This window comes from Macaca fascicularis, chromosome 6, assembly GCF_037993035.2.
Source record: "Macaca fascicularis isolate 582-1 chromosome 6, T2T-MFA8v1.1".
In the NCBI taxonomy this organism is placed as follows: domain Eukaryota; kingdom Metazoa; phylum Chordata; class Mammalia; order Primates; family Cercopithecidae; genus Macaca; species Macaca fascicularis.
The window spans coordinates 98,429,045-98,455,416 of NC_088380.1; the positions used below are offsets into that span (position 1 = coordinate 98,429,045).

General features: G+C 38.2%; 1 protein-coding gene across 15 annotated transcripts in view; it reads right to left on the bottom strand.

Annotated features, from left to right (window-relative positions):
* Positions 1–26,372, bottom strand: part of KIAA0825 (KIAA0825 ortholog) — a 473,576-nt gene that overhangs the window by 286,702 nt on the left and 160,502 nt on the right. For all 15 annotated transcript variants that reach the window (XM_073993835.1, XM_073993834.1, XM_073993826.1 and 12 more), the window contains one exon: positions 13,157–13,296. In XM_073993835.1, coding sequence (XP_073849936.1) covers positions 13,157–13,296 — 140 coding nt within the window. The remainder of the gene's footprint in view (positions 1–13,156; positions 13,297–26,372) is intronic.

Consider the following 26,372-nt stretch of genomic DNA (forward strand, 5'->3'; position numbering starts at 1 on the left):
CTACCCAAAGGAAAAGAAATCAGTGTATCAATGGCATACCAGCATTTACAAGTTTATTGCAGAACTATTTATAATGGCAAAGATATGGATTCAACCTAAGAGTCCATCAACAAATGAATGGATAAACAAAACATGGTATATATGCAAAATGGAATACTATTGAGCCATAAAAATAATAAAATCATGTCATTTTCTGCAACATGGATGATGGAACTGGTCATTATTTTACATGAAATAAGTTAGGCACAGGAAGACAAATACCATATATTGTCACTCATATGTGGAGGCCATAAAACTTGATCTATTGGAGGTAAAGAATAAACTGATAGAAACCAGAGACTTGGAATAGTGTGTGGGTAAGAGGGTATTGAAGAAAGTTTAGTTGCTGGCTACAAACATACAGTTAGAAGAAATAAGTTCTTGCATTCAGCAACAGAGTAGGGTGACTATAGTTAGCAACAATATCGTATATTTCAAAGTAGTTAGAAGAGAGGACTTGAAATGTTCCCAACACATAGAAATGATATAAATGAAGTGAAAAATACTCCAGATGATGGACACCCCAAATTCCCTGACTTGATCATTACACATTCTATGCATTAACAAATACTCACATGTACCCCATAAAAATGTAAAATATCATGTATCAATTAAAATGGTAAGAATAGTAAAAAAAGAAATCTTAAATACATTTTTATGCTGTTCTCTTGTTAATCTGTCCTTTGTTATGGGGTGTCAGCCAAGAACCTTGCAATTGGTGAAAAAAAGATAGTACTTTTTCTTCCCTTAGTTCAACAATTATGATGAAGACTGTATGGTATACAAAGCCTAAAATATTTTTTATCTGGCCTTGTGTATAAAAAAAATTTGCCAGCCCTGTTCATGAATATTGAAAGAGTGTACATATGTTCCAAATAGCTAATACTAAATAAGGACATTTTCCATCTACTCTGAAACCATATGTAAGCATAAGTAGGTGTCAGCTTTTCATAAGTCTTTTTATCACTCAATTTGTCAATCTCTATTAGTCACACTGTTTTAGAAAAGCATGCTAGGCATGGTGGCTCATGCCTGAAATCACAGGACTTTGGGAGGTCAAATAGGGAGGATTGTTCTAGGCCAGGAGTTCAAGACCAGCCTGGGCAACATAGCAAGCTCCCATGTCTACCAAACATTTTCTGAAAATAGCTATGTGAGATGGTATACACCTGTAGACCTAGCTACTTTGGAGGCTGAGGTGCAAGGATTGCTTGAGCCCAACAGTTTGAGGTTGCAGTGATCTGTGATTGCACCACTACATTCTAGCTTGGGTGAGAGTGCAAGACCCTGTCTCAAAAAAAGAATAAAAAGTACTTTATGGTACTTATTATTAGTAGCTGAACTTGTCTACTTTTTATAAGGTTTGTCCTTTCCACCTTGCCCTCAGCAATCAATCCCAAAGAATATAAGCTTTATAAAGGCAATTTTAAAATGGTGTAAGTATTTTTTTCAACTTTTATTATAATTTTCTGCCTTGATGATATGTCTCATGCTGTCAGTGGGGTGTTGAACTCCCCCACTATTATTGTGTGGCTGTCTGAACCTTTTCATAGGTCTAGAAGTACTTGTTTTGTGAACCTGGGTGCTCCAATGTTGGGTGTGTATATAGTTAGAATAGTTAAGTGTGCTCGTTCAATTGAACTCTTTGTCATTATGTAATGCCCTTCTTTCTTTTTTGCTGTTGTTGATTTAGAGTTTATCTTATCTGATATAAAAATAGTGATCCCTTCTCTCATTTGTTTTCTGTGTGCAAGCTATATCTTTCTCCAACCCTTTACTTTGAGCCTATGGGTATCATTACATGTGAGATGGGTATCTTGGAGACAGCAGAGGATAAGGTCTTGTTTTGTGTGTGTGTGTGTGTATGTGTGTGTGTGTGTGTTTTAATTCAACTTGTCACTCTGTGCATTTTAAGTGGGGGCATTTAGGCCATTTACAGTCAAGGTTAATAATTGACATGTGAGGTTTTGAGCCTATCATGAAATTGTTTGCTGGTTGCTTCGTAGTTTCTATTGTGTGGATGCTTTTTCTGTGGGCTATATATTTATGTGTGTTTTTCTGGGAACAGGTATCTTTATTTTGTTTCCATATTTAGAACTCCTCTAAGAATCTCTTGTAAGGCTGCTCTGGTCGTAATAGATTCCCTTAGTGCTTGCTTGTCTGAGAAATATTTTATTTCTCCTTTGTTTATGAAGTTTAGTTTGGTGGGATATGAAATTCTTGGTTGGAATTTCTTTTCTTTAAGAATGCTGAAAACAGGACCCCAATCTCTACTGACTCACAAGGTTTCTGCTGAGAAGTCTGCTGTTAGCCTGATGGGCTTCTCTTTGTACATGATCAGGCCATTTTTTCTAGCTGCATTTAAGATCTTTTTTCTCTTTAGCCTTGATCTTGGATAGTCCTGTGACCATATTACTTAGTGATGTTCGTTTTGAATAGTATTTTGCAGGTGATCTTGAACTATTCCCTCAAGTAAATTTTCCAGGTTTTTAACTTTTTCTCCATCTCTCTCAGGATTCCAATAATTAATGGACTTGGTCACTTTACATAGTACCATATTTCTTAATGACTTTGTTTATTTTCTAAAATTATTTTTTCTTTATTTTTGTCTGAGTGAGTTCAAAAGACCAGTCTTCAAGCTTTGAGATTTTTTCTTCTGATTGTTCTAGTCTATTGATAAAGCTTTCAGTTTTACTTTGAAATTCCTTAAATGAGATTTTCAATTCCAGAATTTCCTGGATTTCTGTAGAAGTTTCTTTGTGTTGATTTTCAACCTTGTCTTGGATCTCATTGAGCGTCCTTGCAATCCATGTTTCAATTCTTTCTTCTGTCCTTTCTGAGTTTCATTTTGGCCCCAGACCATTGCTGGAGAGCTAGTGCAATCCTTGGGTGTGTCACTATATTTAGATTTTTCATTGTGCCAAAATTCTTGTGCTGTTTCCTTTTCATTTGGAGACGTTGGCATTTCTAATTTTTGTAGTTGTTTTCATGCAGGTAGTATGTTTTCTTTTTCTTTCTTTCCTTAGAATGTTTTTTTTTCTTTCCCTTTTCCCTTTCTCCTGTTTCTTGGGAGTGTGACTGTAGGGAATGCTGGATTGGGTCTTTTGGCTTTGCTTTTATAGACATATGCATTTCTTTTGGCATGTGGAATTCAACCTACAAGCCCATAGATGGCACTTACAGGTAAAAACTGGCTGTGGTCAATGTGGCTGGGTATATAGTTGATCCTTGTTTACTAGCAGAGGCTCTCTGCTGCCTCAGGCAGTGGGCTGATTCATGGGATGTACAGTGGTCCGAGCTCCCTACTCAGCCCTGGGAGGTGGCAGGGGCCACAAAAGGTGGAGTCAGACCAGGCAGGTCCACCTACAGGTTCCCCGATGTCAGGCACAGGCATCAGTGCCAAGGGACAATCCAATAAAGCAGCCCCCAAGCGCCCAGAAGTGTCCCTCAGCTTGGAGCTGAGAAGCCACCTCAGATCCAAGTTCTCTACACAGGTATGGGGATAGCCTAAACTTGTAATCCAGATGCCTGAAGCTCTGCCTGGGAGTGAAGTAGAAAGGCTTCCCTGCACCAGAAGCTGCACAGGAAGGTTGGAAAGTCAGGTTGATCCAGATGAGTGGTGCTCTGAAAGCCTGGAGAGCTGCCTGCACATGGAGCTGAGAGGACCCCCTGCTGCAAGATCTCTGCACAAGAGGGGTGGGGCAACTCATGCTACTGGACCAAGCAAGCAAGTACTCTGAAAGCCTGGAGATCTGCCTGGGTGTAGAGTAGAGAGGGTCTCCTTGCACCAGAATCTCTGTACAGAAAGAGTAGACAGTTCAGCCTGCTGATCGAGGTGATCTTGTGCTCTTAATGTATGAAGGCAATTTGACATGGCATGTTTACCATTTTATTTGCAGTCTAAAACAGGACCTGATACATACTTGATGCTCACTAAATATTAGTTGAATAGAGAATTTACTTATAAAATCACATCAGAGGCCGGGCGCAGTGGTTCACGCCTGTAATCCCAGCACTTTGGGAGGCCGAGGCCGGCGGATCATGAGGTCAGGAGATCGAGACCATCCTGGCTAACACGGTGAAACCCCGTCTCTACTAAAATTACAAAAAAATTAGCCAGGCGTAGTGGCGGGCGCCTGTAGTCCCAGCTACTCGGGAGGCTGAGGCAGGAGAATGGCGTGAACCTGGGAGGCGGAGCTTGCAGTGAGCCGAGATTGCGCCACTGCACTCCAGCCTGGGCGACAGAGCAAGACTCCATCTCAAAAAAAAAAAAAAAAAAAAAAAAAATCACCCTCACGAAGTCTCATGTTTTCATTTCAGAATTCATTTAAAAACAATAGACTTTCAGGAATTAATGGCTTTTCTAGCAAGGACCACATAAAACATCAAGTGGTCAATTTACTCAATTTTTCTGTATCTAATTTTTCTCATTTGCAAAATGGTCCTAATAATCCCAGGTCATAAATGAAATAATATATTAAATCATTTGAGTTGCTTGGGAAAAGATGCTGCAGAAATTCATCATAATAGTATTACTTGTAATATAATGCCCAATCATTTTACATACTAATACTAGAAGCACATTAACTACTAAGGAAGACACGTTTCTACCGTCATATTAGACATTTTCTAAGCTCCATGAAGAGATAGAATATAAAATATTTCAGTCACTGCCAAGCCAGATTAGATTTGATTCAATGCAGGTGAAACATCACAGCAAAATTCAAACTGCCAATCTCCCAAGTTATATGCAGAGATTCTCAAGGAGTCCTAAATATATAGAACTCGAGAATATTTACTTGGTCTACGTCTCATCTTCAAATACACGACAGCTGCTAGGGCAACACCTTCCCAGGCACAAAGATGTCCAAAAGTGAGAACGTCATCTCCCAGGAGACACTGAAATGTATGCTTAGGCGGAAGGGGAGGGTTACTGAGCAGCGCAGGGACAGACCACTGCATAAAGAGCACAGGAGTAATCAGAGGATAAAAAATGCATCAGACATATTTTCCAGGCATTCAATATAAAAAAAATGAAAAGAATCTAACATAAGTACCTACTATGTGCCAGGTAATGCACTGAGTACTTTATTGTTTATTTACCCTTTAAAGCTCAGAATGAATTAATAAGGTCAATATTAGTACCCCATTTAGAAATGAGAAAATGAGAGTTTAGAGAGATCAATGAATAAAACAGAATTGTCATGGAAATTGAGTAGGTTGCAATCATTAAACAAATACTTTTTTTTTTTTTTTTTTTTGAGACGGAGTCTGGCTCTGTTGCCCAGGCTGGAGTGCAGTGGCCGGATCTCAGCTCACTGCAAGCTCCGCCTCCCGGGTTTATGCCATTCTCCTGCCTCAGCCTCCCGAGTAGCTGGGACTACAGGTGCCCGCCACCTCGCCCGGCTAGTATTTTGTGTTTTTTTAGTAGAGACAGGGTTTCACCGTGTTAGCCAGGATGGTCTCGATCTCCTGACCTCGTAATCTGCCCGTCTTGGCCTCCCAAAGTGCTGGAATTACAGGCTTGAGCTACCGGCTACCGTGCCCGAACAACAAATACTTTTTTAAAGCATGTTCTATGCTGTCATTACCATTCTACAGTGTCATGAACCAGGCCAGGCACGGGGGATAAAATGATGAGCTATCCCTGACTTCCTAAAACTCATAGTGGCTGATATAGACATTAAATACCAATTATGTCAATTAACATTTCACTTAAAATTGTAACAAAAAGAAGTAAAGCGGGACCTCACCCAGCCAGGATAATCAGGGATGACTTCCCAGGAAATAACATTTATGCTAAAAGGTGACTCACAGATGCCAGGTAAATAGAGACAAGAAAGGGTCTAGGTAGAAGAAATAAATAAATAAAAACAACATTTCAAAGACTCTGTGGCAGGAAAGAACTTGGCATATGGGACAATTGAAAAGTCACTGGTGTTAGAGCAGCTGCCCCTTTCTTCAAGTGACTTCTGCAGGGAGATTGCTATTATAAATATACAAATCTGTGATGCACAACTTAAACCAGAGAATGCATGACTCTGTGTTGGAGCATACTATGCTGGGGGTGAGTAGGATGAGATGAGCTGCACAAGTTGGCCACATCTAGAGCATGCAGGGGATTGTTGGTGTTGCAAGGATTAGGGTTCTTACTCTAAAAGCATTGGGTAGCCGCTATCAGTTTTTAGCAAGTGGGTAACATAATCAGTTCTGTATGTGAATAAGATTATGCTTGCTGACCACTATGAATGTCCTGGTAAAACGGTTTGTAATAATTCTTAAGTAAATTGTCTTTTTATAGGCCTATAATATGTTACGAGGACAAGCCACATACTCAGATTCTTTTGCCTTCTATAGCAGCAGATGCCTTGTTTGGTATCCTGCTACTAAGAAAGTTGCCCAGGAACCAGCAGCAGCAGGAGCAGCATCACCTGGGAGTTTGTTAGAGAAACACATAATCTCAGGCCCCACCCATGACCTACTGAATCAGAATCTGCAGTTTTAACCAGATCCCCAGGTAATATGTTTGCACTTTAAAGACAAGAAGCCTTATTTTACATAATCCATATCCCACCACCTCCCCTAGAATCACCACCCCCACCTCACCCTCATGAAGTCTCAAAAGAACCTAAATGGTAACTCTTTCTGGGACCAATAATTTTATGGAGCCCACTGATACCTGTAAACTAGTTCATTAGCATTCTTAGATAGGATCTTGGGATAGGATGCCATATGGTGACACACAAATATGGGTCTATTGTTCTTAGTAAAGAAAGTGACAAAAAAAAAAAAAAAAAAGATTGAACAAGTCAGAGTCCTGTAGTGCAGACATCATTACTAGCAAAAGCAGCTATGACATCATGGTTAGGTGGGCTAACAATGGATTATTTTAGGTCACCTCCTTCAAGGTAATTATTAAATTGCACTTTGGTGACACTTATAAAACAAAACACATGGCTGGGCATCTGTAATCCCAGCACTTTGGGAAGCTAAGGTGGGAGGACTGCTTGAGGCCAGGAGTTTGAGACCAGCCTGGGCAACATAGCAAGACCCCATTTCTAATAATAAAGAACTAAAAAAAAAAATGATAACAGCAAACACACACACACACACACACACACCATACACAACAAAACACCAATCTGCTGCCAAAAATGCCAAATATTACCTGAAAGACCAAGAAAATATTAACTATATGGTAAGATAATTTTGAGTTGATTCATTATTTAAGGCAACAGTTACTTGCTAGTGGTAGTAGCCGTTTAGCCAGAATTTTCTCTAGATCTTTTTCTTCGTTAACTTTAGGCACTTTGTCATGAGGTTAAAAAGTACAAAAGGTACTATGAAAATTATCTACTACTGAGGTTTCTGATAGTTCCCATGAATTGTGCAATATTGATATTTGGTAAATGTTCTGTGGTGCTGCATGGATGCCATGTACTGTGGTGAATGGAAACAGAATTTGAAAGCCAGCTGCCTAGATCAAATCCTTCTTTGCCACTTACTAGTTGTGCAACTTGGATTTCTCTTTGTTTCCGTTTCCTCATCTCTAAAAGGGAAATGACAATCATACCACACAGAGCTGTTATGAGGTTTCAATAAGTAAACACATTTAAACTACTTAGAAACGATGTCTGGAACATGTTAATAGTATGCATTTACTAGCTTGCTGTTGTTGCTATATTACAAATTAATATTATCAGAAGTCAAGAAGTTTTACTGGCAGTTATTCTTGGGGCAATAGGCAAAGGAAAGAATGTTAGTCACACTTCATTCAAATGTCACTAGCAGGAAAGGTTACCTGCTAACAATTGGGAAATTGCCAAATATTTGTTCCTTTGATGACACATGTAAGAAACCTGTAAGACCTTGTGGCCTCAGCAAGATAATTACTAGAACAATTGCCTTGGGTGTTGAAAGTCAATAATTCAAAATAGTGTCTCACAATTTTAAAATCTTCTGTGATAATTTGTAGTTGAGACTTTCTTCCCTGCAGATTTAAAATGACCTAACTTAAAACCAACAAACATTACCTTCTCCTGCCAACTGAACTGTACTCAGTGTTAAAAGTCACCTACCATGTGAAATCAGTTTACTTTTATTAAGTTTAGCAATGTAATCATTCCTTCAAAATGCTACATATTTTACACAGAGAGGATTATTTTACATGGCAAAGACATAATTCCACTTCCTAAAAGTTTGCAGCCTATGAGGCATATATTATAAATCCTTACCATTCACTTATTTAATTTTGTAATTTTCTGATGCTCAGTGAAGTTGCATCTCAGATTACAAGAGAGCCATTTCCTATAGGCTCTGTCAATTCTTTTGAAACACATATAAATTCTGAGAAATAATTTCCACAGCACAAAACAAAAGGCTACAGACATCACTTTCACAATGAGATGAATCCCATATGCTTTCATCTTTATAGTATGTGGTTATTGTCTCAGTGCATTTTCTGTTGCTATAACACAATACCACAGACTGGGTAATTTAACAAGAACACAAGTTTATTTGGTTCACAGTTTTGGAGGCTGGGAAGTCCAAGAGCATGGCGCCAGCATCTAATGAGGGTCATCTCATGGTGAAAGGGTGGAAGGCAGAAGCCAGTGTACAAGATACAGGGAAGTGGGCTGAACTCATCCTTTTTATTAGGAATCCCCTTGAGCAATGACTAAACCATTCCCATGATAATGGTATTAATTCATTCATGAAGGCAGAGTCCTCAAGCCCTATCAACTCTTAATGGTTCCACCTCTCAACACTGTTACAATGGCAATTAAATTTCAACATGAGTTTTGAAGGAGACATTCAAACCATAGCAGTTGTTTATCAAGAAAAACTCTGTACCTAACAATGGTTGAACTAATTTATGCTTCCACCAACAGTGTAAAATTGCTCCTTTTTCTCCACAACCTTTCTAGCATCTGTTATTTTCTGACTTTTTAACGATAGCCATTCTGACTGGTGTGAGATAGTATCTCATTGTGGTTTTGATTTGCATTTCTCTAATGATCAATGATGTTGAGCATTTTTTTCATATAACTGTTGGCTGCATGTATATCTTCTTTTGAGAAGTGTCTGTTCATGTCCTTTGCCCACTTGTTAATCTGGTTAGTTGTTTTTTCATTGTAAATTTGTTTAAGTTCATTATAGATGTTGGATATTAGTCCTTTGTCCAATGCATAGTTTGCAAAATTTTTTCCCATTCTGTAGGTTGTCTGTTTAGTCTGTTGATAGCTTCTTTTGCTGTGCAGAAGCTCTTTAGTTTAATTATACTCCATGTGTCAATTTTTGCTCTTGTTGCAATTGCCTTTGGCATCTTCATCATGACCTCTCTGCCCATACCTATGTCCTGAATGGTATTGCCTAGGTTTTCTTCTAGGGTTTTTATGGTTTTGGGTTTTACATTTAAGTCTTTAATCTATTTTAAGTTGATTTCTGTATATAGTGTAAGGAAGGGGTCTAGTTTCAATTTTCTGCATATGGCTAGCCAGTTCTCCCAGAACCATTTGTTAAATAGAGAATCCTTTCTCCATTGCTTGTATCAGGTTTGTCAAAGTTCAGATAGTTGTAGGTGTGCAGTCTTATTTCTGGGTTCTCTGTTCTGTTCCATTGGTTTGCATGTCTGTTCTTATACCAGTACCATGCTGTTTTAGTTACTATAGCCCTGTAGTATAGTTTGATGTCTGGTAGCATGATGCCTCCAGCTTTGTTCTTTTTGCTTAGGATTGCCTTGGCTACCCAGGCTCTTTTTTTGGTTCCATATGAATTAAAATAGTTTTTTTCTAGCTCTGTGAAGAATGTCAGTGGTACCTTAATGGGAATAGCATTGTATCTATAAATTTATTTGGGCAGTGTGTCCATTTTCATGATATTGATTCTTCCTTTCTATGAGCACGAAATGTTTTTCCATTTGTCTGTGTCACATCTGATTTCATTGAGCAGTGGTTTGTAGTTCTTCTTGTAAAGGTCCTTCACTTCCATTATTAGCTGTATTCCTAGATATTTTATTCATTTTGTGGCAGTTGTGAATGGAAGCATTCTTGATTTGGCTCTTGGCTTGACTGTTGGTGTATAGAAATACTAGCAATTTTTACACACTGATTTTGTATCCTAAGACTTTGCCGAAGTTGCTTATTAGCTTAAGAAGTGAAAAACACACTATTTATTTTAAAAACTCCCCCATAAAAAGCTGACAATTATGTTGCTTGAAATATATAATTTGGAGTATTTTACTCTAAGATTTTGCTTTGCTAATATTTCCTAAAATAATCAAGCTTCTAAATTACAAAATGGTACTCTGAAATATCATGAGACTTTTAATCAAATAATAAAATATCTTTTAAAATATTACAAATTAATTTTTGTGTGCATAATAATTTCTATATTAGTATAATTAACAAGATTCCATGAGTATATGGTTTCTAATTTAAAGTGACAAGAGTTCTATTGGAGATTAAGAACTAGGTCAATCAATTGATTAGTAAATTTAGTCACTTTATCCTTATGGTATTTGAAGTAGCTAGTAAAATTCAGTACAAGACAATACGACAGCAGTCATGTAGTCTAATAGTCTTTGTTTAAAATGATGGGTTTTTGAGCAGGTTGGGTAAATACACTGCTGTACTCCATAAGAACCAGAACTAAAAGTAGTACAATGTGATACCTTTGATAACTCCACGTTTCTTTAAAACAACATCATGTTATACATACCAGAAGATGGACATAATTATTTTTGATAAGTAATTGTAGGATTCATTTGTAAGAGAACATGGTTAAATATTCATAACTATAATTGTACTTCCTGCAGTTAGTGGCTATCTCAACATAGTCAAAAGGTTTATCTCAATTGATTTTACAATCTATTCTCCATAACTCTATCAGTAGGAGACCATTTCTCTTACAGGACCATGCCTGTGAGTTTCAAAGATTACATGAGAGTAACTCTCAGCTTTGTTAGATATTATCCTTTGCACGTAGCTGCTTTGTCTGACAAGCACTTAGACTATAAAGTTTAAGGGAAGTGCCATGTTTTCTGTTCTAATTGATCACTGATTGGCCAAACACTGTTTACTGGACTGTTTATGTAAAAAGCACTGTGCCAGCTTAAGGAGGAATATAAAAATCTACAGTACAGCCTTGCCTACCTAGCTGGAAAGGCAAGTTAAATGCATGTGTACCAAGATGTCCTGGTTGATCCAACCTGAGAGTGGACAGAACAATTCTTCCCAATACTACACTATTTGGCTTCAGGGTTTAATTTGCATGAGTATTTGTATTGGAAGAGCAGGGGACCGAAAGCTCTGGCTGGGTACAAAATCTAGATCTACTCAGTATTTATCAGATATGTGTATCAGTGGGTAAGTAATAATTATCTTCAATGCCAATGTCCTTATGTTTAACATGAGAGTAACAATAGTATATCTTTTATAAGATTATAGAGAGAATCAAATTAGATAACACATACAAAATGCTTAGCATAGTGCCTGATAACTAATAAGTGAACAGCAAATGTTGGTTACTTGAGGAAGTAGATTCCCTAGTGTGAGTTTTCTCTTTAGGAGAGTGGTTAAGCCTGAAGCTAAATAAATTGTTTTCGGATAAACTTTGTGAGATTTGAGTTCCAAACAGTACGGCTTGGGAGCTAAGGAAACAAAATCAGATTCTGGGCTTGGGAGGGAGCAAGCTTTGCCTTTCTGCTTGGAATACAGTGAGGCCTGAGGAGTTGTGATGACCTTTGGCACCACATGGCTTTAGAGTTTGGAGAGCACCAGGAGAGAAGCAATATTCTTACAAGAGACACTGCTCCTAAGTGCCTTTTGGGAACCAAACATCAAGATGGATGGGAGAGAATACGGGGCACAGGTCCTGAGCAGATGCGAGATAACAAAAATTACCAGAAATGACTGGAGCTATTTACACAAGGAAAGGCTATGAACCTCATTTGTATACTAACAGGCTGGTAGGGCCTAATGACATTAGCCTCATTCATATATAAACACAATAAAAATACAAGGCAGTGCATGCTAAGGGCAAATAAAGTAGCCAAGATGAAAGTTCAGTATGAAGTTCAGGGGAGGAAGAGATCAGTGTAAGATGGAGCATTCAAAGCTCTGAAACATCAGCTGGTCTTTGCAGACTGGTGGAAGCTAAGTAGTTTATGGCAGGTCTTTAAGTAGGAAAGACAGGTGAGCCAAGGTGTGGAGTGAACGCATGCTTGGGGCTTTGGGGACAACAACTGTTACAGGAGTAAGTGGGTGGTGTGTGCAAGGAAATAGTGGGGAAAAGGTTAGAAAACTATTCTGGATCATATTTGAATGGTGAAGAGACTTGGGTCCTGCAGGTGATAGGGAATTAGAGAAGAAAGATTTTGATTTGGGAAACCTACAATGAAACTAGTAATTGATAAAGTAATCAGGCTTCACTTGTGGTACGGAATAGGAGAGACGCACAGGAGTATGAGAAAATGGTGAAAAGCTCTTCCTAGATGAAGTGGGACTACAATGAGATGTAATATTATACTGACATAACATTACTTACCATTTTCTTAAAAAGCATTTACAGGGGAAAAAAAGAAACTAATTAAGAGAAGCACAGTCTTATATTACTCCTCAATTTCCATTCAGAATTTTCTGGTGATTACTACTCTATGCTCCAACGGATATAGCTGTAGGCCACAGCTTGCTTGTTTGTAAGTTGCACAAGCACTCTTCATGATACACTGAAATTCCCAGTGTTAATCTAATACTCTTTCTCTCTCTCTCTCTCTAGGTCTAATTCAGATTGTGCTTTGGAAACATAACTGCATTCCTACAATTTTTTTAGGCATTTCAAACCCTGCATATTGATACATTTCTATATAATGGTAATTGTGATAGAACAGTGTCATATAAAAATATAGTTTTCTCTCATTCAGAGTCCTTGAAATAAATTCTTTCAAATAGGTTGGTAAAGCGATTTAATGCTTTTGTTTGCTGCTAACCCAACTGAATGTTGATACATGCCACTGGTTTACATCCTTCTTCTAATGTTTGCCTAGGAAAAAAACCGTTATTCAACTCGAGTAATGACTAGGTTTTTCGAGGACATTCTTATAACTACTCATACTCACTTGAGCTCTTCAGCAAGATTTTCAGTAAAAGTCCATCATGATGCAGAAGGGTTTCCAGAAGCAAGTTCCAGTTACAACCTGGCTGGGATAAGAGCAGTTTCAATTGACCCTCAGCTTTCAGTCCTCCAGTTGATGGAGTCCTTTCAAAATGCAAGATAAAGATAGAGTAATGAAGTTAATTTATCTATGAAATTAATAGCCTTAAAGTACAGATGTAATGCTAGCTCCTTTAAATGTCAATTCCTCCCAGATTACTCTGAAAATGCTTTCATGCTTACTTACTTTAGGGTTGCCTGGGGAAGGAATTACATTTAATCTCAACTAGCTAAAAGCAAATTAACATTTGGTACCCTGCCAAATTTAAAACTGATACAAAATACCCATGCCTATATTTCATGGAACTATGTCTGTTTTTGTTTCCTGGAGGGAAGAAAAACTATTTATGCATTTTTTGGAATGCATTCATTTGTTTATTCACCTAATATATGAATGCCTACTATGTGCTATTAACTCCTTTCATTATTAATTGAGAGAAGTTCTGATGGGTTTCGCTAGTTTGTAATTTGCTATATACTGTGCTCTATACTGTGATTGCAGATGAAAAAAATTCAAAGCTTCTGTCAAGGATCAACCATAATCTAATTATTTAATATGTAAAGCCTTACATCAACATTCAATTATCAGAACTACTGCTGTTACACTGTTACCTACTTGCGTAATCATTTCATCAAAGGGAAAGAATTCCAAGGCAGATATGCTTCTGCTTGAAAAATTATCATCAGTGTTGAACAGAAAATAGAAATCAGGTCTCTCACATCACCACTTTCATTTATCAGTGAATCAGCAGGAGAGCAAAGGAACTGATAACATTATTTACTTTTCCCTTCTAAAATCTAGAAATCTAAAATTTAGATTGGCTAACAGTCAAAAAATGGGAAATCAACTTACAAGGAGAACAACAACAAAAAAGGCAGGAAATAGCTAAACTCAATCTGGTGACAGCCTTAAGGACATGGGAATAGGGCGGCATGGGGAAGGGAAGGTGGACTGAGCAATCTAGAGGTGAGAATGGGAGCATCATATGCTTCAAGGTGGAAAGTAATTCAGAGCAAAGGGTATCACTGAGAGAGGCAATTGGCAGCATTATCATTAGCAGATGCAATTTACTGTGTTTTAAGCCATCCAGTTATCAACACAGTCTAGACCAGTGGTTTTCAAAGCTTGGGCCCCAAACAAGCAGCATCAACATCACTTGAGAACTTGTTTAAAATCCTAATTCTCCAGCCTCATCTCATCAAAAATTCTGGGGTGGGGAGTGGGGGCAGGGAGCAGGGGATAGGGCAGAAATCTGTGTTTCGACAATCTTTCTCCAGGAGATTCTGTTGCATGCATGGTAAGGCTTGATGCATGTAGGCAGTGCTTTCTGAAGCACAGGCAGTAGGGTTAGGACCAGTTAGCATCCTCTTTCCTGCCTCTGCCTTTGCGCAGGTCCACCTTGGCTGCACCCACAATGGGCTAAATGTTTGTGCTCCCCCTCCTCAAAATTCATATGTTGAAACCCTAATCCCAATGTATCCGGTGATGGGGGCTTTGGGAGATAACTGGGTTCATGAAAGTGGAGACCCCATGAATGGGATTACAGTCCTTCTAAAAGAGGCTACAGAGTTAGCCTGACCTCTTTCTGCATAAGGATACAAGAAGTTCACTATGGGAAACCTGGAAGAAGGCCTTCACTAGTATGCAACTGTGCTGTATCTCATCTTAGACTTTCAGCGTCCAGAACCATGAGAAATAAATGTGTGTTAAGCCACCCAGTCTATGGTATATTTGTTATAGCAGCCAGAGCTAAGATACCATCCATGCAATAAACTCCCTATAACCTTTTATCTTTATCTTAATCCTACTCTTCCTTTGATTTGCCACAAAAAATTCACTATCCCAGTGAAGTCTTCACTAGAAATTTATCTTCACAGTGGCAAGCTTACACATTTTAGCTTTATTATTTCATCAACTAAAGTTTTATCTGTTCAATTCACCCAGATTCAAACTTTGTGAAGACACTTGCTTTATATCCCAAAGCTTCTACTAGTGAACTAAGCACATTTAAAGGCTTTCTAAATGTTAACTGATTGATTTTTCTGCTCATAAATGAGTAGGCAAACTTAAAGAAAAAAAAATGATGAGGACGCGTTGCCAAAAGGCTGGCTGAAACAAAAGTGAGAAGATTCAAAGACACAAAATGAAAAAGTCCCGGATCACCTCCCCCTTGGCTTGGAATGGTGTTTGGAACATCTCATAACCTTATGATACACAAAATCCATCAGCTTGTGCTTAAACTTTGGGCCAACTCAGGTTTCCCATGTAAAACTCTGATAACATGTCTCAAATTGGAATAACTCCTTAGGCAATTGGTGGGGCACTGTTAGCTAGGAAACCTCCCTCCTTGGGTGAGTGGTAAAGAGAGAAGAAGGGTGTTACTAAACTCAAGGGCCAGAGGAATCAAGTCTATCAGTTCTGAACATCCCAGGAGTTCTGAATTATTTTGCAGATTAGTCTGGGTCTGACTTCTGCAGTAGTTCCCAATGTGGTGCCAAAGGAAGAATTCACTAGCTGAGCCTTTGGACTAAAAATCTAAAACAGATCCTCACAATGGCTGTCCCTAGTTCCATCCTAAACCCTAAACACTGACTTCTAGATGCTCCTTTGGGGTTCAATGGATGAAAAATGCTACTTGGTAGTAAGTTGTATATTAACATTGATTTGGGTTTTGAACATTTCCTACCTGTATATTATGCTTGAGTTGAGTGCTAACTTAAGGCATTTAATGAACTGAAAGATCCCATTTGGCTGGAGTGTAGAAAGGAAAGGGAATCTTTGAGAGCTAGTCTGAAGGAGGAGCCGAGAGCTAGATTGTGGAGGGCCTTAATATCCCAAGGTGTGGATTTTAGGCCCATTGGAAAGTTTAAGGCAGAGGAGTTTCCTGATCTGGTTGCAGTGTGGTGAATGGATTGGACATGGTTAGTGTTTTCCTTAGCCCTTCAGTCATGGAATAAAATCATTTGAATGTCACTTTATACCACTGTATCTGAATACCTGGTTATAAATAAAATCTCTCATTTACCAGATGGAAAGCTGTTTGTTGACATGTACCTCAATTCTTGGATCTTTCAACTTATCACAGATTTTTAAATGTACAGTAGAATGACTCACTATGAGGAAAAATAAAATAGTACAAACATTCTTCAATCACCAAGCTCTGAGTAATAAATGCATTGAGGAATCTGTGTTGGGCATATGGAGAAGCATATGTTCCCTCAGCCTTTGAGCTGGTGGAGCTGTGAAAGTGAGATTAGCCTTACAAAAAATGACAGAAAGGGAAATTTTATACACACACACACACACACACACACACGTATGTATGTATCAAATATGTACATGTTGAATTCCACCATAATACAAAGAGGGGAAAATGTTATAAATCCCATAGAACTCATAAATCTTGTATTAGGAGACAGGATGAATTTATGACGGGGTTGTACTCAGCTGATACTCCAATAAGTGCTGTATTTCTGGGGCACAAACTGGCCTAAAGAATTTTTAAATTCCAAGTAGTAATGGGGTCCAAGCATTACTGGTTTATGAAACTATCAAACTATTTTTATAAAATCATTGTGAAAAATCTTAGCTACATTCAGGTATGTTTATGAAAATTCATCAATTATTTCCCAAACTTTCTTCAAGTTTTTGGTATGTACTCATGCTGCAATAGAATGTTTAAACAAAATCTTAGCTGTATCAGTCATACTGTCCTAATTTCCAACTTGATGTGAGGTAAGGCTCAGGCCAAGAGAAGGCTCTGCAGTAGGTTCAGACTAGGATATGAGTAGCCTTATTGCTCAGGCCACATGACCATGGGGTACATTGTTCCTACCGTTTATATATCATGCAGAAGCTGCAAGACTAGCAGAAAATTGGAATGGACTCCAAAATTCATAGCTTGGGAATGACATTCAGTGGTGCTAGAACACTGTCCCTCAAGACTTGATACTTACTTTTAGCCAACAGCCATTATATGGCACTGTGTCCTCAACAGACAAACTACATAGGTCTGAGAGACAAGGGGTGAAAGTAGGAGCAGCCCCTCCCACCAAAGATTCTGATAATCCACTTGACAAATTTGTGCCTCCTATCCCAATAACTATAAGCTCTGGAGGAGCAGAGGTTCTGGTTTCCATGGTGGGGTGGGATGGGGTATACACACCTCTACAAGGGGACCATTTAGGATCCCACTAAACCTAAAGTTATAGCTGCCATCTGGTCATTTTTGGCTCCCCATGCCAGCAGTCTATCAGGCAAAGAAAGGAATTACTACGCTGGTCGGGGTGATTAACCCTATTTATCATGAGGAGCTGGGCTTGCTACTGCATAAGGGGAGCAGGGAGGAGTATCTGTAACTCTAGAGATTCACCAGGGCATCTCTCAATGCTTTCATGACTGACAACTATCACATTCAGAAGACTTCAGTAACCAAGTCTGATAAGGGAATGGTAACCAGGAGTTCAGCACCTCAAGGATAAAGGTCTCAGTGACCCCACTGGGCAAATAACGTAAATCAGCAGAGATGATGGCCAATGATGAGGGGAAGATGGAATAGGTGGTAGAAGAATCTAATAATAAATATCACTTGCAGATTCAGAAATATCTGCAGCAGGGGGTACTGTATACTGTCCTACTAAGTCCATTGTCATCAAGCTTAAATACATAAATAAATTGTAACCAGCAATGAACCTGAAGAATCAATGATAGAATTCAGGGAACCTAACATAGGGAATAAGTAGATCTCAGTGGTATAAAGGGTAGGGCCATAGAAGACATTGTCAATGATCCCATGTATTAGTCCGTTTTCACACTGCTCTAAAGAACTACCTGAGACTGGGTAATTTATAAAGAGGTTTAATTGACTCACAGTTCCCATGGCTGGGGAGGCCTCAGGAAACTTAAAATCATGGCAAAAGGCGAAGGGAAAGCAAGGTACATCTTACATGGCAGCAGGAGAGAGAGAGCAGGGGGAGAACTGCCAAACACTTTTAAACCATCAGATCTTGTGAGAACTCACTACCACGAGAACAGCGTCAGGGAAACTGCCACCATGATCCAATCACCTCTCACCAGGTCCCTCCCTTGACATGTGGGGATTACAATTCAAGATGAGATTTGGGTGGGGACACAGAGCCAAATTATATCACCCCATATCCTCTTGTCCTTATTTATCAGTTCACACTGGCCTGGCTCACCTCCGTTAGAGCCTGGATTTCTTGTACTTTTCAGCAAGACAGGCTGCAAGTGGCAGGAATTAACACTATCAGAGTGACCCTCAACCAATGACTGAGAAGAGTTGGGGTATAAATACCTCAGCATCCTTGCTCCTTTGTTGGGATAACTCTGAAACATGTATTTTATACTGGTTCTCAGAATTTCCCCCCAGAGGTTTAAGTTTAAGTTCTGGTCACTCCTATGGTAGTTAGCTTGATTACACAATTTTTTTTTTTTTTTTTTTTTTTGAGATGGAGTCTCACTCTGTTGCCAGGATGGAGTGCAGTGGCATGATCTCAGCTCACTGCAACCCCCACCTCCCGGGTTCAAGCGATTCTCCTGCCTCAGCCTTCTGAGTAGCTGGGACTATAGGCATGCACCACCATACCCAGCTAATTTTTGTATTTTTAGTAGAGATGGGGTTTCACCATGTTGGCCAGGATGGTCTCGATCTCTTGACCTTGTGATCGGCCCACTTCGGCCTCCCAAAGTGCTGGGATCACAGGTGGGAGACATTGCACCTGGCTGATTACACAAATTTTTATTTGCTCTCTTTCTCTCTTTGTCTCCCCACTCCCCTTCTGGTGTTTCTTCCACTAAGAAAATAAACTACATTCATTTGAATCCTTGTCTCAGGGTTTGCTGCTTGGAGAAATCCAAAATAGGGCATGTATGAGGGCACTTAGTGTTCCTCTCACTTAATTCTTGTTTCAGGAGTATTGAGAAACTAGTCCAAGCTAATAAGCGTGTCTGCTGAACTTTGAATCCAGATCTCTCTGACTTCAAAACCTATGCTCATTCCATTACTCCATGTTTTCTCCCATTCAACCTGATTGATATTTGGTGCCTATGTTATATTTTCCAGCTTTGAGAATGTCTGGCTTTATTCAACCTCCTGACTGACAATACGACATTTTTGACCCAAAATCAAGTTTGTGGTCTCAAACCTTATTCCCAAATTGAAGCCATGTTATTCAAGGTATCTAGAAATTGATTTCAACCAGATGATTCTTGGCATGGGTTACTGGGCCAAGTTTATACCAGAGACCATAAGTTACATGATTCAGAGAACAAAGGCAAGGGGATAACTAAAGAGAAACTGAGGATGAAAGCCCTAATGTGGGGAAACAAAAGGAGAAAGGAAGTCCCCATATTACTGTTGTACTACTCTTGGTTTTCCATAATGTATCCTTCAAACTCTTCTGGGAAAAGAAGTAAAGACAAATATTTAAAGCAATTGTGTCATCTTTCTCCAGGAAGATAATTTTAGTGCCTGAGAAAAAAAGTTGAGAGGAACCCAAAATATTTTCCTCTTCACTTTAACCAAAAGTGTGTAAACTATACACAGTTATAGCACTGAAAATATCTGTATATATTTTAATCTCTATAATGGGTATAGCCAAGTCTCTATGATATTTATATTTAAAGATGATTTAATAACTAGAAATCAGATAGAGTTCACCTGCATATTTATATACAGAATTTGCCTTGATTTTTAAAAGAACTTTGTCCACTAATGTGGATTGACATTTTTAAAGAGTATCATTTTTTTCAAGGTTGGTTGTATCTACACTCCCTGGTGTACAACTGAAATTATATTCTAGCCATCAGTTTTGGGCTCCCTCCAAGCAATACTAATCTAGCACCTGAATCACCAAGACATTGGACAACACTGAATAACTCAACCATCCTTTTGAGGAGCAGAAGTTACCTCCCTGGAGCCATTGACTATTATTGGCTCCTGTCTATCAGATATTGATCTGTTAAGGGAAGTTCAGAAAAAGTCTCCCCTAGCATCACATTCCTGACCCAGTGAGAAAGAGGTTCAATATTTCTTCCACTTTATCATACTTGAAGTAAGTCCTTTCAACACGTTTAGATAATTGATAAAACTTGCCACTCTCTGAAATATATAGCCCTTTACTAACAGCAGCTATGAATGATAGTTTAGTATTCATGTGATGAATGCCACTGAGGCACTTGACCTCATGGAGTCTTCATGACCCTCCCATGAGAATATCTCAGAAGTCAAGGGAAGAAGATGTTTCAAGATGGAGGAAATAGACCATAGGATTGCATGCTGTCTTCAAGAAGATTAATAAGATTGTTTTGTATTTATGTCTCAACATCCTCACCAAAATATAAACTGTTTCATATATGGGGAAACTGAACTGAAGCACGCCTAGGCTAACTTTCCAAAATCACAGAACTAAACAAGTATGCAAACCAATGTGAAAACCTATAGCTGTTTCCTATTATCACATTGCTGGCTTCATTTCTATATTCTGAATTATGTAATATAATCATGTAATATATTTAAACCATGATAGAAAAGATACACACCTTAGGATATCTAGGTCCATATGCTAAATACTTAGTTCGGTTGACATTTTCACTTTTTAAAATAACTGTTCCATAGACACTGACTTCCCTCTGAAAATCTTTTCATACTGCTTGTCCATCCACACTCTGGAACAGCCATTTAAGATCTCTGGTGTTTAAATCTCTCATTACTTCTCCGCTAGCTATTGGCGCTATGTCAACGCTTGGCACCTCATCAGAGGACAAGATCTCTAAGCTCTTTTCCTCAGTCCTGCAGAGCAGTTTTTCAGCAGCAGTTGGGAGACCAAAACTCTTTTTGTACTCCTCCCTAGATGTTCTCTCCTAAGGATACTAGAAGTCACCTCCTCATTAAGACAGTGCTTCCCCTGCCTGGGCCTTACCACACAGATCAAATGTCCCTACCATTTATTATAGCATTTATGCAATACAATACTTTAATATAGCACTTAGGGGGCACAATACTAGTTAGAATTTTTTATTCATTCATTCAACTAATATTTATTGTTTAACTTGTATATGCTAAACCATGGAGACATAACAGTAAGCAAAAAGCAGAAATTCCTTATTCTTACAGAATTTAGTGGAGGATACATATATAGTTTAAGAGATCATACAAATAAAGATAAAATAACAATTTAAAAAACTCATTAAAAAAAAGTAAAAATGCTATTAGAAGTTGTAGTAAAAATGAAGTTAACTAGTCTTCGGGGTTGATAAAAGGCTTCCCTGCAGAAGTCACATTTGGGCTGAGAGATGAAGATAAGCTGGCATTACCAATGTGAAGGAGAAAGACATTTTAGTGAAAGGGAAAAGCATGTGCAAAGATCCTGTGGCAGAAAGGAACATGGAATAGAAAGAAAATGTAAAGGGGCAAATGTGTGGAAAGCAGAATTCACAGAGTAGCGGGTATCAGAAGAGGGTTGAGAAGTGGGTAAGAGTCACATCTATGTAGATATTATACGCTATGCTAGTTTTTTATACATACTTAAGGATAATGGTAAATTCATGGAAGGTAAGCCATAAGTATGCCATGATAAAATGTGAGTTTTGAAAATAGATTTGGATTTGAGAAAACTCTTGCTACAGTTGGAGAATATTAGAAATGGAAGGCAACATATACACAGGAAGAATGCTAGTGGTCACTGGAGTAGTTAAGAGAGAGATGATGGTAGTTGGGACTAAGGTGAAACTGGTACTATGGAGAGTAGATATTAGAAGTTAAAATTAATGAGACTTAGTAATGGATTTGGTATGTAGGAGATAAAAAAGGTGTCCAATTGCCTCCTAAGTCTAAGTCTCTGGCTTCTACAATTGGATGGATGTACCATTAGCTGAGATAGGGAATAGCAGAAGAGGATCTGTTTGGAGGGGAACATCCTAAGTCCAGTTTTGGTCATGGTGAGTTTGAGATGTCTTTATGATTTCCAGGTGTAAATTTCAAGAAGGTAGTCATGTATGGTTGGTACCCATATATTATGGATCTGTCGTCTTAGGAGAGATTAAAATTAATGATATGGATTTGGGGGCACACAAGGAGTGCAAGAAATAATAGAAATGATAACATCATCTAAGAAAAAAGGTTATAGTATAGAATACTAACAACGTTCGATATTTAATTGCCAGGTTAAAGCAGAGGAACCTGCAAAGGAAACAGAAAAGCAGCAACAGGAAAGAAAGAAGACAAAAGTGGGTAAATATCTCAGGAGGAAATCAAGAGAATATCTCAAGTTGGAGGGAGTAGACAATGGTATCACATACTGTGGTCAAGTAGGCAAATACAATTGATTTATTCACCAACATGTGATAATATGAGGAAAGGGACTTTGTCTCAAATGTCATTGCCTGCCTCTTCCTTCACCATTGACACCTAGCACAATGCCTTACATGGAGAACATTTTTTGAATGCATTTACTGAAGGAATGATTAAACACATCTTGCTAAACTAAATAAAAGGAAATACCCACATAGCATGTAATATGAATATAATGAAACCAAAGATAGCTTAATATGTTTAGGGCGGAAAATATATAGATAAATACGAAACAGGATTACATTGAATAGAAGCATAGTAGAAACAAAAAGCCCAGTGGAAAGAAATATATACAGCTCAAAATGGACTGGCCATGAATCAAAGCATCATGTTGTCACCATAAAAGAAAATTAGTAGTTAAAATGAATGGACTGTTTACTCACACTGATTATACTTCTTGGACTCAGTGTACAGTTATGACCTGCTTAGCTAAGGAAGACCTGAAAATACTTTTTTAAACCACATGAAGAGGAAAGTTTACAAAATGATAAAAGACATTATAATGCAACATATTATAATTGACTAGGACAGCATTCTTTCTTGAACATTTCTATGAATGCACAATATGGTATCTGTATTAACCTTGAGATTAATACATTTTCCACATGTCTTAGTTTAATCTAGTATGAAACTGATTATCCTTTCTAAATCAACTCACATTGTTAGCCTATACCACTGCTACGGACAATGAATATAGTACATTTTACTCACTGCTTTGAAAATATATTTATTTTCCCTAAAATAAACTCTTCTAAACTCTATTCCCAGGGTTCTAGGAGAACATGAAAAATTGTGTTTTTATCCATTTCATATTTTTCTCTAGTAAGATTATAGACAAATTTATGGTCCATACTACATTTTAAACTCTATTTGTATTCTGAATTTCATGTCCTTTTTGTTTCTTTCCTTCTCACCCACTTTTAATTAATTATCTTAGTTTATTTAATATTGCTAAATGCTGACTTAAATTCTTTCTGAAACAATGTGCAGGTACAAATAAGTAAGCAAATAGATGAATAACTTACTAACTTCCTTCATGATATTAACTATTTCAGTCACCTCTCCTCTCAGCCTTCCCCTTTACCAAAAGATAGGCCTAATACATTTTTTGTTTGTCATCATCCAACTCCCGTATTTCCTTGAACAGTTCATTTTAGTTGCTAAAGTGAAGAATAGAGTTTTGAAGGATAATTTTGGGGTGAAAGACTCACACAGACAGCTGATACAGATGAGGGAAATTAATGGAAAGGTGAGATTTTTAAGTTCATATAATGGTGGTCTAGGAATCCCCATTGTAATGTCTGATAAATTCAAATCAATAACTTTAGTTATTTTAAAAGTGCTTTTATTGCTGCCCTGGGTTCCTCTGATTGTACAGTGCTCTGAGCACACTGGATTACAAATCACATGGATCACATTTTTCTAGGCAGATTATATGGACTTAGTTGAAAATATGACACCTGATGGGCAGGTGGGATATCAGTGAGAGTCCTCCTACTATACCTTGCATGGAGAATTTAGAAAGACAAAGGAGAGAACCAAAGGTATTCCAAGAAAGGAAACTGCATAAACAAAGGCCTGAAGCTGAGAATAAGCAACAAATTAAATATCAAAAATATGGAATAACTAAGTCTTAAAGACACAAGAGGAGACTGACTTAACTGGAGCAGAGAAAACTCTCCAGGAAATAAGCCAGAAAACTCTCCAACAAGCAAGCCAGGAGTGACAGTGTGGGTGAAGCAGAAGCTACTACAGGTTTCTGAATGAGAGAGAGACATAATGAAAACAGTCTTTTAAACATGTTAAATAATAGTAAAATGGACTAAGGTTGTTATAAGGGGGTGGAGAGACAAGGGTGATTCTAAGAGAAGTTTGGAAGAAGAATGAACTGAACACAATAATAAACTAGGACTAGAGGAAGAAAAGGCTCAGCATGGAAATCATAATCAAGATTCTATTTTGGAAGCATGTAGCAATACTGTTACTCCTAATAGAAAAGACTCCCTGCATGAAGGACAAGGGAAGAGGGGAAAGAAGGATCATCTGAAGACATGGCATTGAAAGAAAGCGGGTGTTCAAGAAATAAGAACAGCTGGACATACACCGTTGGGGTATAGGTAATCACTCAGAGCTATAGATGTAGAACTGGAAATCATCTGTATAGAGGTTACAGGTTAAGCCATGTGAATTAAAGAGAAATCAAAGAAAACAGATTTTCTTTTTGCTTTTAAAAAAAATGTATTCACAGGTTGGGCGCAGTGGATCATGCCTGTAATCCCAGCACTTTGGGAGGCCAAGGTGGGTGGATCACTTGAGGTCAGGAGTTCAAGACCAGCCTGGCCAACATGGTGAAACTCCGTCTCTACTGAAAATACAAAAAATTAGCCGGGCGTGGTGGCACATGCCTGTAATCCCAGCTACTTGGGAGGCTGAGGCAGGAGAATCACTTGAACCTGGGAGGCAGAGGTTGCAGTGATCCAAGATCGTGCCATTGGACTCCAGCCTGGGTGACAGAGTGAAACTCCATCTCAAAAAAAAAAGTATTCATAATTAATAAAATTAAATTATAATCACTATAAAAAAATTGGAAAATATAGACAACTATGTAGATGAAAATTAAAATTGGTTGCAATCCTACCACCCACAGATAAAAACTATAAACCCACCACTATACATCCTTTCAATATTTATTTTTCTATATGTACTTTTTTTGCGCTCTAAATATGATAGTATAGCATAGTTCAACACTTCCCAATGATGTTCCACCTTCCAATAATTGCTAATTCTCTGCAAAACGAGTTCTCTCGCCCAGCAAGTTTGGGGAATCTGCATACTAGATCATTCCTTTGACACTGTCTTAGTCCATTTTGTGCTGCCATAAAAGAGTAACACAGACTGGGTAATTTACAAAGAAGAAAAAGTTATTTCTCACAGTTCTGGAGGCAGGGAAGTCCAAGATCAAGGCACCAGCATCTGGTGAAGTGATCTTGCTGCATCCTCACGCGGCAGAAAAAGGGCAAGATAAAATGAACCCATCCCTGTAAGCCCTTTTTATGGTAATATTAATCCATTTAAGACAGAAAAACCCACATGATATAAATAACTTCCATTAGACCCCACCACCCAACACAGTTGCATTGGGGATTATATTTCCAACAAATGAATTTTGGAGGACATGTTCAGACCATAGCAGAGCTAAACACTACATACTAGCACGTCAGAGTCCCTACAAAGTTAAATCACAAAAAAGACCTTACATAATTAATAACTGACAATCTTATTTGTGCAGTAGAATGATTTCTCATGTACATCTGTTAACATCACCCTGAACTGCTCTTTCCTTTGAAAGGCAGGGGTATGGTTGTCAAGAGCTTAAGCTTTAGAATAGAACAGGCCTGAGTTCAGAGCCTGGCCTCCAATTTTCTTCTCTCCAGAACATTGCTGCCTATACAGCACTTTGCTCTCCATAAAAGAAGCACCTGAGTACTTACCTTACAGAACTAGTGTGAGGTTTTAAAAAGATCATGTATGTAAAGCGCTGAGCACTGTGTCTGGTACACACTTATCACTCTAAAAACTGGGTTGGCTTTGGTAATTTCATAATTACTAACCTGAATTTTCCCCCTAACTTATCTACCACAATTATTTCCCCATATAATTATTTTCCAAAACCCAGCCTTTTAATCACTCCACAATAGTCTATTATGCCACTATCCCATACTAAATTGTTTAATGCTACAATGTAGAATA